The sequence below is a fragment of the Bombus pyrosoma genome, linkage group LG1, assembly GCF_014825855.1.
Source record: "Bombus pyrosoma isolate SC7728 linkage group LG1, ASM1482585v1, whole genome shotgun sequence".
NCBI classification, from domain to species: Eukaryota; Metazoa; Arthropoda; class Insecta; order Hymenoptera; family Apidae; genus Bombus; species Bombus pyrosoma.
In genome coordinates this window covers 9,663,537-9,677,334 of record NC_057770.1, presented here as the reverse complement: position 1 = coordinate 9,677,334, position 13,798 = coordinate 9,663,537, and the positions used below count along the sequence as shown (strand labels likewise).

Sequence of the window (13,798 nt, the reverse complement as noted above, 5' to 3'; positions counted from 1 at the left end):
TGAAATGCGAATAAACATTCAACGTCTTCGAGTTTCTAAATATTCTCTAATAATTTCCAAATAATTAATTGTATATCGAAGAGTTATTTGAAAGAACAGAGCATAGAATCGTAATAAAAAAGAAAACTTGTATGATAAATATATCTACCTATTTATACATTATACAGTATTATACTTTTAATTTTAATAAAGCTGGCAAGTCAGATGTCAACGTAAAGCAGCAGGCGTCTTATATTTTCTATTATGAGAGTTTTTAATTTTGAACATGTCGTAACGCAAAGATTAAGGTAACATGGATATGCAGATTCCATAGTGTAGGGTGTAAATAAACGATAACAATGGATAAGATAATGAATATTGTACGCACGTACTTGGCCAAGCATGGAATCATACAGGGGAAGTCTGAAAATGTTTGAAAAGTCAGATTCTTTTCACGACATTGAGTATGCCATGAATGATTAATGAATGGAATAAAAACTTTCTACCAGATTATTCATTCATGGAATTGTCATTAAGGAAGGTTGTCACGATAAAAAATTGTCCAGTTGATTTTATGACAGAAATTATACATTACATTGTAATTAAGTATCTTTTTCTAGTATAATTAAATATTTTTTCGTATTTCGTACAAAATCACACGTAGGTTTAGTATTTTTACTTTAATTCATTTATTTAGAATCGTATCCATCTCTGATGGCTATTAGCGGCTATTTGGAATTCTGTTAATCCTTATTTTGAATTTAGTTTATTCGAAATTGGCTGAACCAGTCGTACATCTCCATTCTTGCAAGGACTACAACTAAACTTGGCTTCTTTCTAGTTAGCACGTGCGCCGTAGCTTCTCCTATAAAGAAAACTTTTATGAGGGTGATATTTACCGGATTCTTTAAAAGTTATAACTTTCATCCATTTACCTGCGTAAATTGGCGAGCTTAATAGGAATGTTGAATAACTATTCACATTATAAGTTTCAACAGAAAAGTCAGTTATGAATACGGGTATCTGTATAGTGCGTTATCTTCACATGGGATTACTACATTGTGATGAAAAAGGAATACACGTCAATATTTTTGATAAGCCGTATGAAGCTCTGGTGACGAACCATTGTCCTGACAATTTAGTTTGCAGATCGCGATCGTTTTTTGTTCCGTCACACAAACTTTCAAATCTTTTTAATCGGGAAGTTTATCTGAAACAATCGGAAACGATCTTTGCGCGTAGATGTAACTCTCAATCTGCATGAAAACCAACGGTTCCATCATTTCGGATGTTGAAGTTGAAATAGATGTAGATTGGTAATCGATAGAAATAAAAGAAAGAAAAAAATGGAAAATATCGGAACTCTTTTCATTCGTGAAAGGAGACTGCTTCAATCATTGGTTTATTATTATCCTTGGATAAGAAATTAAAGATACGTAAAATTAAAATGTCTGTTGTTTCAGTATTCTAAAGAATAAAATTAATATTCCTTTAAAGAAAAAATTGTAGTACTGTGCAAAACCTATTTAAACATACAAATTGATATATGTTTACTTTTTATGAAAGAAACTAAAATTTTTCTATAAAAAGAAACCTTTAATCCAACATTATGATCGCTAAAATTTTTGGAAGAAATAAACCTTTTTTTTTTTAGCAATTCGTGCAAAAGTATGCCAAATAGACAAATATCGTTATAAAATAAAATGGGCAAAAGAATTTTATCTATAGATTCCATTTTTTACTTGTATTGTATAAACATTCGCAGTTTACTAACAATAACCTTTAACAATTATAACTTAATTATAATTGATTCGATTATGACCAATCAGTGAAAGAAGATATTTAAAAAATGACTCTTTTTCTTATTTAATTTCTTGTTAAGCGTGAAAGATAAATACGATGCTAAGAAATGGCAGCACATTCCATATATTTAATGTTTTCATAATTTTCACCTTAACAAATTTGCCCATATTTCATCTTTTAAGAACACTATTGTATAGCACGATGTATTACCCCGGCATAAAATGTTAAGAGAAAAAATTTCGTTTAACTACGTACTTATACTACGTTCGTAGTAACCACAAATATAAGAGGAGCGTAAATTAATGCGACGGAAAGATGAAACCTAATTCAACGATCGTAATAGGTATACAAACTGTAACCATTTTCATAACATCGTAGATAATAATTTTAATAAAAATTGAAGATAAAAATGAAAAAAAATTCCCAAAATGTGGCGATAAAAAGACATACATCGTTAATTAAATAAATCCTATACATACAAAGCAACGATATTTGACGTTCTTACGTGTCTACGAGCAAACTTATTGCACAATTTGACACATCTTTCGCGTAATACTCGATATCTTCTTTCAGATAGTTCATTTGATATAGTTTTTGGTGCGGAAGTTGGTGCTGAAAATTTGTTTATTCATGCATCAGCTAAATCAACATAATCTCCATCTTCCATTCAATCTCCGTTTTATAAATCCTATTTCAGTTTTTCGGCTTTTTCCATTTCTCCACGGGTCTGAATATCTGCATTTCCTTTCGCAAATCGTGGAAGTAATACGCAAAGCCATCTGCTCTGTCCAGAGAGAGAAAAAGATTAAACCTCTTTTCATCTGTAAAAATAACTTTTCGCCATTCCTCTCTCCAATGAATCCGTTATTGTGAGAACTGTTGCTAAACACCTGATGCTTCTGCTACTTGCCTCGCATACGAAGAAAGATTCGAGAGTTTTGTTGAAATAGCACCTTCGCCACGAGAAATTATTGCGACGGCCCGTCCTATTCCTTTTGCCGCGCGTTTCCAGGCTTTTTAATAAATCGCGAATTAGTTTACAGCTCCACGAGGGAAGTTTTTAATCGCAAAGGAAATATGTGTTAGCGACTACGAATTTCTGGGGATTTTTTTTAAAAGAAATTAGGCCACGGTTATTTTCCCTTCGTACAATTTATGATAATTACTTTCATAACCGTGCACAATTTATTCGAATCCTGGCGTATTTGCGGTTCTGTGGCTTTCAATCGTGTTTTTATCAGCACGTTGTGCTCTGTTCCGGCGTTTCGTGAATATAATTCTGAAAATAAATTAATGTTAGAAATAATAGCATTTCAAATGCAACTATTTGTGAACAGGCTTGAAGATTTTTAGCAATTTGGAAAGAAGCTAGTTGCAATGTTCACGGAAACTGAACGTACTAGTAGAAACATGATTGAACAATACAAAACCATATATATATTATCTAATCATCCTGACAATTTAAAATATAATATTTTTCATTTGTTTGCGACTAGAAAAAGCATGCTTGTGAATATGACCAAACTAAATGTTCGAGTGGTTCGTTCATAAAACTTCTTCTCAAAACTTCTGAATAACGCTCGATGATCTTCAAACGCAGCGACAAAATCGTTATATTTTCGCATAAAACAGTATCATTGACATTGTATTTAAAATTCATTCAACTAAATAATCGATGAATTCGTGCGTATGAAAGTGTTCATGGCACTGAATGGCATTTTAAATTTATAGACGTTTTGTATTTTGCCGCAGAGCGTTTTTACATATACGGCATAAATCTGTCTGTACCGTTTAACCTCTTCATTTAGCGCATTCAAAATTGCTTTACATACACATTCACGCGATTTGGACTTACTTCTACAATATTTATGACGAACTCTAAGTTATTTTTAATTTTCCAAGTGAATTAATGTTTACGTAATTTCTAATGTTTAATTAATTAGCAGCGCATATATAGATATTGTTCATAAATATTGTTTATTGTTAATAAATAATTGTCTGTTCTTATCTAAAGATATGTCGCATGTTCAAAAGTAACGTAATTGTTATTTTCGTGTTCGTAATGTATCGCCAATTTAATTAATTGGAAATTACTAATTTCATTGTTTGCGATATCGTATTGCATTTAAATAATAGAGCTTCGTGCACTCAAACCCGCAATACGATACATTCAATTATGATAGTTTTGATAGTGTATCGATATTCAAATCCATACACAGCAATTCTGCATACACGTATACGAGCACTGTTACAATTCATGTTTACACATATGAAAATAAAAATTCATTTGGCGCGAAACAAACAAAATTTCTAAAATGAAGTTTGCCTCGTTAATAGACAATAATAAATATGACATTGATAATGGTGGTGATTAATTTAAGAAATATCTTATATTAAATATTTCAGAAAAGTAAACTGCTAACAGCGTTTCTACATGTTTTACGACCGTAAGCATTAAGCATAAAAGTTTAAATTAAAGGTTGCAAGAAGCATGAATTAAAATGGAATTTGAATTAAAAGTTAGAAAAATAAAAATTGATAAAGTTTTATGTAGTTCACTTTGTCTTCTTCAAAGACATTTCAATTTATTTCTTGTTGTGTTTATACTGATATATTAATTATCTGTATTTTAACTGTTTTAATAATTGCAGCATATGGGGCAGCATATACATATTACCAAAACTTAATTTATTATTAACGTTTAGTTAATAATATTGATACTCCGTGACTCATAATCAGTTTTAAATACGTAAACGTCTGGATTGAATAATGCATTTTATGGAAAAGACATCCATGTTCGGTGGTTAAATGGAACTGATTGTTATCAGACCGCTGTAAATCTTCGTTTATGGACGGTGCACGAGAGAACACAGTCAACTCCAGTAATGGATGCTATTAAAAGGCTGGCTCATGTTACTGTAATTAGCTCGAAACATTGATCACATTAAAGCGCTCTTGATTCTTCAAAAAAGATTAGATTCTGTAACAGTCTAACATTCTTTCATCTATAATTTATTTGAACACCTAAAAGTTTGGACTCTTCACTTTTGTTAAAAACTACGTAATTTATGTTATTCAATTAAGTAACGAGAAAATTATCTATATCCTTGAACAGCGCAAAATAATACTTTTTGTTTATTATAAATATTGTAATAATGAAATATACTATAAATTATATTTGTTAACATAATCAAAATTGTTTCCTTATTTTGTTTTACATATACCATATCATAAAATGTATCATATTTAGCATAAAATGAAACGTAGATAATATGATTTCATTGATATAACATTTACAGAACATTCCAAATTTTTAATTTAATTTATTACAGTAAGTATTAAATATTAGTTTATACACAGCTATCGCTGTCAAAATTATTTCTAGATCTCATTTTAGATGTACATTATGAAAATAATAATGTATTCCACTTGTAGTTTCATAAACATGAATATATAAATACATTTAATGTATGAATCATGTCACAGGAATAAACACAAATAAATGTTATCCGTATTAATTCCACGCGAATAATCATCTACACAGAAGATATCTACAAAATTTATTGCAGTTCTATAAAACGCCGTAAGATGCATAAATATAAATTTGTACAACATTGATAGTTTTCCAATAAAACACGATACTCACATTTTCAGATAATATTACATGCACTGAACAGTTCTCGATAAATCATGCGGGAAAGCAAATAATGTGTATAGAACAAGGCTATAACTTTATTCGTCTGAAATATCTCCGAAACTTTCCTAGACAGAAAGTACATACATAGTTCTTATAAGTCATTTATTATCTTCTATGAATACTTTCTGAGAGAAATAATTTTGAATATATCGTTGCATTAATTCAGTAATAAAATATGAATCATCATACAATAATAATAAATCTTTTAAATAAAGAGACTTTTCAAAGAGAGAAATAATTAGTCTTTGTACGCTCGAATATGTTCTACATACACACCAAGTTCCACTAAAGTTCAAAATTTTTGGTTGTCTGACGTTGCTTGTTAGCCGCCTGAGTTTCATCGTGGCATAGGAAGATGTTTGAAACTGTTTTTTTATTTTTAATTGTCCAATTTACCAATTGAATTCTACTCGTTAGCAACGCACCGCGATACAAATAATTCCTCGTTTTAATAGCAAATTACCACAACCCACATACTATTATCAGTATGTCACTCTAATCCTGATGAAACTGTCCGCAATGCCGACAAAACGTCAGAACGTGTCCCCCAAAGAGAGGACGTGTCCTTACACCACGAATTCTCAATTTTAGTGATCGTGATAATCATCGAATAGGATCATGAGAATTATTTTCTAACGAAATATGCTATTTTACAAAAATATCCAGACGGATAAGTGGACAAAAATCACATTTCTATAGCCTCGTTATCTCAAACTATAGATTATGTTAATATGTCGCGAGGATTTTATTTAGCTGCCGAAGTAACTTTTAACTTCTTCGCAAAAAATATTCTAACTTCATACGATATTCGGTGAAATTTTAATTTAGTAAGAAAAATCTTGTCGTAGGACGTATGGAGATTTTCGTAACTGATCGTATGTCATTTGCCATTTCAATCGTTCAATTACAACTATTATGCTACTCTCGCAAGATCTGTTCGTCGTACGAATTCCTCTTAATATCATTGTCCACTTTTATTTCTCATATATGAACAAAGTAAATCTTCATGTACGGTTCTCGTTGAAAAAACCAGGGATTTGTGTATTTCGCAGCGCAAGTTCAAAAGATCGTTTAATCAAACCGAACTATCAACTCACCGCTGAAATGTTTGCTCTACGAGTCTGGTGAAATACGCCTGACTCGTGTACGCACCACTGGCCCCAGATATCGCACTTTCATCTTGCTTTTATTTTATTTTGGTTATCGTACACATTCGTGTGTACAGACGGTTGAAAAATTGTATCCTTTTTAAGTACGGATAATGTATCGTGCGACAGATGCAATTCAATTCGAATTTTACGAGGTCGTAAATTCCACTTGTTCGTTGAACTCGGTATCGCCCGTCACATTTTTTACGTTTGAATGGTCTCACGTGTTTCCCAATGTTCTCGCGGCAATTTAATGCGCTCCGAAGCGTTTTGCTAATTTTCATTGCGGCTTGATGAATTAATTAAGATGTCCTATTTGAGACAGCTGGAGAATATACAGGTTAGTCCGTAACTCGTGGCTCGAATATGGTCAGGAAGATTCCTCGACAATATACATAAATGAAGCGTAAACGAAATTGCTTCGGAAATATGATTTTTGAGAAAATCGAATTGGAAAAATGACGCGAATTTACTCAGTTTCCAGCTAGACAGGAGTAGGTAATCGACGGGAAGATTATTCTACGAAAATCAGTCGAAAATGTAGGATTAAATCTTTTCTATGTCTTATAAGTATCGCCCATTTTTTAAACACCCTGTATATCTATCGCGGACTGAAATTGTTCAGGAAGTGGTTGAGGTACTGTACATACACTGTAACTAGAGTTAGCGAAACCGTGTCGATATAAAACTTTTATTTCAATTGAATTGGATGATATCGAAATCTTGTTATCACTATACGAGATGAAGAAATATTGCTCTTATATTTGACGTTGCCGGAACTGATGATATAAATATGAAACGTCTTTGTCCGAGTGGAAACGCCTGTTACCGGTCCATATCTGAAATAACAATCTAATATAATATAAATCTGTAATAATAATAATAAAAACAATAACGTAAATCAACTTTTACTATTCTTCGGAACAGGATACTATACGTATATTCATGTACAATAATCTGACGTACCGATCGATTGCGGAAGAACGTAAAATTTCTCTTAATTCAGAAAGCAGAATTACATTGTTCTATTGGTCAAAAGATATATAAGTTGTGTAATAGTGTTATAATTTATTACATGTTATTTCGATACGTTGGCTTGCAGGTTTAGAGCGTTGCTCAATAGACCGATTTTCGATGGCTCGGTGTTCCTCTTCGTCATTAGCCAATACACCGCCACCACTTCCTTGGGAGACCGGACATGTCCTACATAGTGATGCTACGCCTACGTGAGGTATGCACATGGTATTTAATATACACGCATCCTCTCATATAGTGCACACGACTACAATCTACAACAAGGACAATAAACTTGTTGTAATATAATAATAAAACACAGGAGATAGCAAGAAGATGAAGTTATCAAATGACGTAGTACGAAGTCAGACTAATTCAGAATACAAAGTTTCGTTTAACTTCGAGTCTCCAGACGATTTCCAGATTCTGTTAACGAGCTTACTTACTACTGAAAAGTAGAATATCGAATTAACGTTAATGTGTTCGTACAAATGGCGGTACCAACTGGTTATAGTTTAAGTGTTCCGTTGAACTTCGATCCCCGAATTGTGGAAATTCTATATTTATGTATACTTATTCCTGGGACAGATATAGAGTTAGGTAGCTAATGGAATAATCCCGCATTTGGTATGTAACAATAAAATTCGCTAAAAACACGAAGAAAATCAATCTCAGTGGAAGGTAGATTTTAAGTAAATGTTTCAACGAAATATTTACTTAAAAAAAAAGAAATACTAAAAAATAAATAGCAAATAAATATTAAAAAAATATCGGTAACAATTTTTCTGCAATCTCGTAAACTTTTCTATCGAAAGAAAAATAGGATTGGAGAAGAGAAACTGGATTGAAGGAACGTAACAGGATTAAACTCAACATATGCAATGTGGAAAAATGTTCTATTATATCAGTTTGCCTCTGAAACAATTCACTCTGTTACTCGCTATTCGCTAAAATTATTTCTATTAGAACGTTGTATCTCACTATAATGATATAATTAATTAGAATTTTATATTTGCAGTTAGGGATGCCGCCACGCAAACGGAGGACATAGGATCTCCAACGCATGCTAGTTAGTATAGCGTGGCGGCAGAATGGCACTCCGTGATTCACTACGCTGGAATTGAACAGTCATCCCATCGCCAGTATTTCCGAAATAACTCGTCTTCGTCGATAATGGAATATTCGTTGCAGGAAGAAATGTTGCGGCGCGAACACTCTGCGCAAATCCGACGTAATCGCCGATATTATTTGGAAAATACGCGCTTCAAAAGCGTACCGGATTTGATTCGAGACGTCGAATCCAGTTGACGTATTTATCTGAAATACTAAACACGTTATTGAAGATAGGCATAACGTGCTATAAATAACGATAGAAAATTGATGTTCGTCGACGAACACAGTACGATTTCCTACTAATCAAAGATTTAAGACTTTTTATTATAGATTAACGATATTTAACCGAAAGATGCAAGGCGTACTGTCTTGGAAGTTAAGAATACGATTTTTCATAATTTGAATTAAAATGTAAGTACATGTCTGTAGTATTAAAATATAAAATATAATAATAAACTTAAGCGAATTATATAAAATTATTATATAGTTTCAATGCTTCTCTATGGTTTCAGAGTAAAAGCAAAAGATTCCTTGGTATCACTAACGATTAGTGTTCATTAATAATTAGTGAATAATTAACGATTGTCTGTTATACGGTATCGTTTCAGTTCAAAGGCATTTCGCTGAAATATATGCCTGTAATTTTTTGCCGATATACCATATATTTATAATAACCGCACAAATTATAGGTATAAAATAGTATTTAAGAAGTTGCAATAATTACTATATTTAATTTACCTGTTATAATGTTTCTTTTCTTTTTTAAACTATACTGTTATGATAACTGAATAAAGCAATTGTTTTAGAAAAATTTATCAAATATGGAACAACTTAAATTGGATATTTATGTAGATAGGTATGTATAGCCTTATGTTAATTTGATTGATATTTACCATATTTGTTAAGTTTGTTTATTGTTATATAGGTCCAAATATTGGATCACGTGCAACATTTCTTGAGGAATATTAAAATTTAACTTTTCCTGGAGTACTAACAGTATTCTATTGTACTACACATTATATTATATATTTTAAATCTGGTATAATAATACAGATATATTTTCTCCACATATTGTCGTGGTTATTAAAATCATTATAGTTATTGTTGTCGTTACTGTTGTTACTATTACTATGCATCGTGCGGCAATAAATTGTAATGTTCTGACCATTTGTGAATAGAGTGTGTTTTCAACGCATAGAAGTAGCAATTCGTGTGAACAAAATTTGACTACATAAAAGCAAAAAAGTGATAAGAATTAAATGAAGAAAATGGCAAATATGAATACTTTACAATTGTTATATCATTTACAGAATAGACGATTCAGGGACTGTAATATAAGCTTGAGAAATTGTTATTAATAAACGTCTCTTCACAAAACAAAATTCCTAGATCATAAATATAACCGTATGATGTTGGATAGAAACATAATGGTATCTCTGTGTACGTCAATATTATATCCAGCAACGCAACGCTGTATACTGTATAATATAAGTATTTTATAAGCAAACGAAGAGTGATGAGAAGAAACTATCATAAAATTGCAAAATTGCACATAGACACAGTTTAGTGTTTGGTTGACAGATACGCTATAACTAAATAAAGAAGATCGATATAATGTAGTTTCGTTTTTAGTTTTAATTATTGTATAAATTTATATGAAACAAATGAAGAAATCTTAGTGACCGGACATCTTGTACATTTTGCATTATTTTTCATTTCTAGTACAAAAGTTTATTTTTATCTGAATATTATATTGAACAATTAATAAGTAAACTTACTGAAGATATTCACTTGGACTCCAGATTAACTTGGAAATTTACTATAATATGTCCTGTAGGTATTTATAAAAGTAACTATAAATACTTGTTGTTGTAACACAAGTTGTACACGTAGTAAAGTAGAAATCGTACCATGTTGTACAATATTACACTAATTATATACATTTTTAACAACCTTTTTTCAACTTTAAATTCATTTGCAATATGATATTTGTAGATTATATATACGTAAATGTCAATATATGTACATGTATACATGTACGCTATTTATGCAATGTATTCCGAATGCGTTATGATAATGCAAAGTTTAATACATCGTACGATAGTCAACTTTTTCGTTAAGTTTCTAAGCTGTTTGTGAATGCTAGTATTTTTATACTAAACGTAATACTTGTTTAGTGCTTATAATGTAACATTTTTGTATAAGCTTTGTTCACACAAACCTGATTGATCGAGTTATTTGAGTTTATGTTTGATTTTATAAATGTCAAGTTATAATTTGAAGTTACTTTGTTTTGGTTGTTTGCTCAAATTACTGAAATTGCAATTGGTACTCCTTTCAAAGGGAGCAACTTGCAACCTAAAGTACTCAAAGAACTTGTTTTCAAAATTTGAAAGGATATTTTAAAACACATTAATAAAATAACAAATTTGTAGTAACGTGTCTGAAATTACTAAGTTATAAATAAATTGAATTCGAGTAACTTGACTAGTCTACACGAGGCTTTAGATCGATATTATGTCTCATTATTTATTTCTTCATCTCAGTATGTACCATACAACGCATTTTATTCGTTAAACAATTATCAGTAACTGCTTGATTTTACGTACAATACGAATGGAGAACGTAACAGCTACCGGATTTAATTGGAAATATTTTACTGAACAAAATATTGCAAGAAAAATAACCGTACGATGTACATTAATCTTCCAATATGCTACTATACATCATCGTATGTAAGATTGAATTGGCGTTGTTAGTGTTGAGAGATGATAAGAGCGAAACACTGCCTGTTGGCTTGCCAACAACGTGAAAGCTCCTGTATACCGATGAAATGAAACATTTGACGTTGCCTCGAGCACAAATAGCTCCTTATGAAATAGGGCACAAATCATTTTTGTATCGAATAAGCGAACGCGTATCAATTTTAAGTACTCAGAACTTAGTGTAGGAACGACTAGTGAAACGCTAAAATGCCAGTTAGATAAAACATTTCTAATAGCGAGAATAATGATTTTTTAATCATCAATTTACTAAAATGATTGCCTTAACCGAAGGAATTTTTTGTGTATTGGTAACAGAGACATATTACATTGTAACCGATTTATACCGGGGAAGAAATTTAATTACACTTCTTAGCTTTTTATTTTGGCTTTAGAACTTTTTAAATTCGATGGAAATATAATTTGTGATACTCTTAATTTATTTTAATAAAACATATTGTAGTATTTTCAATTTAAAAGCAGATTTTATTATTTTAGCTTTCATTAAATTATTGCATTTTGTACTATCTTATTTTATTTATTATAGTACTATTTATTATCATCTAAATATTAATTATTTATTCATTCATATATAATTCATTCATAATAACATATTATTATTATTATTATTATATCAAAAATATTGGCACTACGTTAAAGTAGCGTTTTATCTATAAATTGTTATGCAATTGGAATATACTAGCTATGACTTTCTCAATATAAATTGATGAGATTGTCAAGTGAACGCATGCGATTGTTGACTAACATGTATGAATACATGTGCGTAACTTGTACAAATATAATTATATATGCTATGATTTTTCTTATAGTAATAATAAGAAAATTTCTAACAGCTATATAATAACAAAGAAAAAATGATTGCAAGCCGATAAATACTTTCGTTGTCAGTATTATATGATATACACTGCACTATTGTTCAAGAGTTTTATGACGTTGAATCATGCGAGAAGTGAAAAAAATAATGTTTCACACAAAAATAAATGAAAAATGATAAGACAGTAAAATAGATTGTTGATATATAATATAATTCTTGGAATATGTATAAAGATGAATAAATTATCATTAACTGTACTCATCGTTCTCTATTTATTGATAGTATTTTATTTCGTGTTTTATAAAATTTCATAAATCCATTTTGTTTTTATTTAGTACTTAAATAACATTGCCTTATCCTGAAATCTTTCATAGCAATAATGTCCATCCGTTTGATAATTTTATTAAACATTTTCTAAACGCGTATGTGATTAAACTTATGGATAATAGTGCAAGTATATAACAGATATATTATCGACTATTATAATAATATATTATATATATTGCCGGAATAACATTGATTAGAATTGATAAATTCAATGAAACTAGATTAATATTGACGAACGATAAAATGGTCGATCGACAAAAATTAGCTACTAAATTATTTTCGCTTTAATATTGCATAGAGATATTGTTCAAACGTCTATTAATACTTATTTCGCATTGTGTGATAAATATTAACGTCCCGTAATTATAATATTTCATTAGATACTCACGAAGCATACTCATGTACTGAAGAGTAAAGGAATATTTTTTCCAACATTATATTAAATTATGTGTGATTTTCAACAAGTTTCAACGTATGGGAATGGATTGTACGAATTATACAATATATATAGAAAGTATTTCAACATCTACTTTTTATTGCAATGTTGTAACTTGAAACGAATATTGGTACTTTTAAACATAGATGATAGTTCTTTTTCTTATCTCATATAATTAAATATTTCATTAATTGTAAATATGGAAGTATATTATACGAAATTGCAAAATATATAAGTAGTAGAAAGACTTAAAACGTTTATAAAATTGATACGTTAAATTGATGTATATAAATGAATGAATAAATAGTAGATACTTCGCTTCTGTTCATAAAGTTTCATAAAGTCTAAATGGATATTTCATATTTTCCCTGGAAAACAATTTTGTTATATGTGGATATAACAAATTTCTGGATTTCAACAATTATTATTCTATTATTAATAGATACATTGTATGTGAATATTTAATATTGGGGGTAAAATATTAAATATTTTTTGGTGATTGTCTGCAATTAGTTTATTCCTAAGATCATAGATGAATAAATATTTGTTTATCTACCAAGTTTCACTCTTCTTAATTATTTCATCAAAATATGTACTAATATTTGCATTGGACGCATAACTTATAACAAAAATCGATGATGTATAAATACTTTTTATATTCACTGTATATATATATATATATTC

General features: G+C 30.1%; 1 protein-coding gene and 1 long non-coding RNA gene across 12 annotated transcripts in view; one reads left to right on the top strand and one right to left on the bottom strand.

Moving 5' to 3' along the window:
• LOC122565886 (trace amine-associated receptor 9) overlaps positions 1-11,943 on the top strand; it is a 96,921-nt gene extending 84,978 nt beyond the window's left edge. For 9 of the 11 annotated variants that reach the window (XM_043722441.1, XM_043722417.1, XM_043722375.1 and 6 more), the window contains 2 exons: positions 7,730-7,858; positions 8,660-11,943. In XM_043722441.1, the coding sequence (XP_043578376.1) occupies positions 7,730-7,857 (128 nt within the window). In that variant the 3' untranslated portion in view covers position 7,858; positions 8,660-11,943. The remainder of the gene's footprint in view (positions 1-7,729; positions 7,859-8,659) is intronic. The other 2 variants (XR_006316307.1, XR_006316308.1) reach the window with 2 other exon arrangements.
• Positions 7,350-13,686, bottom strand: LOC122565921. The gene is made up of 3 exons (XR_006316323.1): positions 13,671-13,686; positions 7,703-7,916; positions 7,350-7,466 (listed from the first exon to the last, which is right to left on the bottom strand). It is a non-coding gene; the product is annotated as an uncharacterized LOC122565921 (long non-coding RNA).
• Positions 13,687-13,798: the final 112 nt, after the last annotated feature.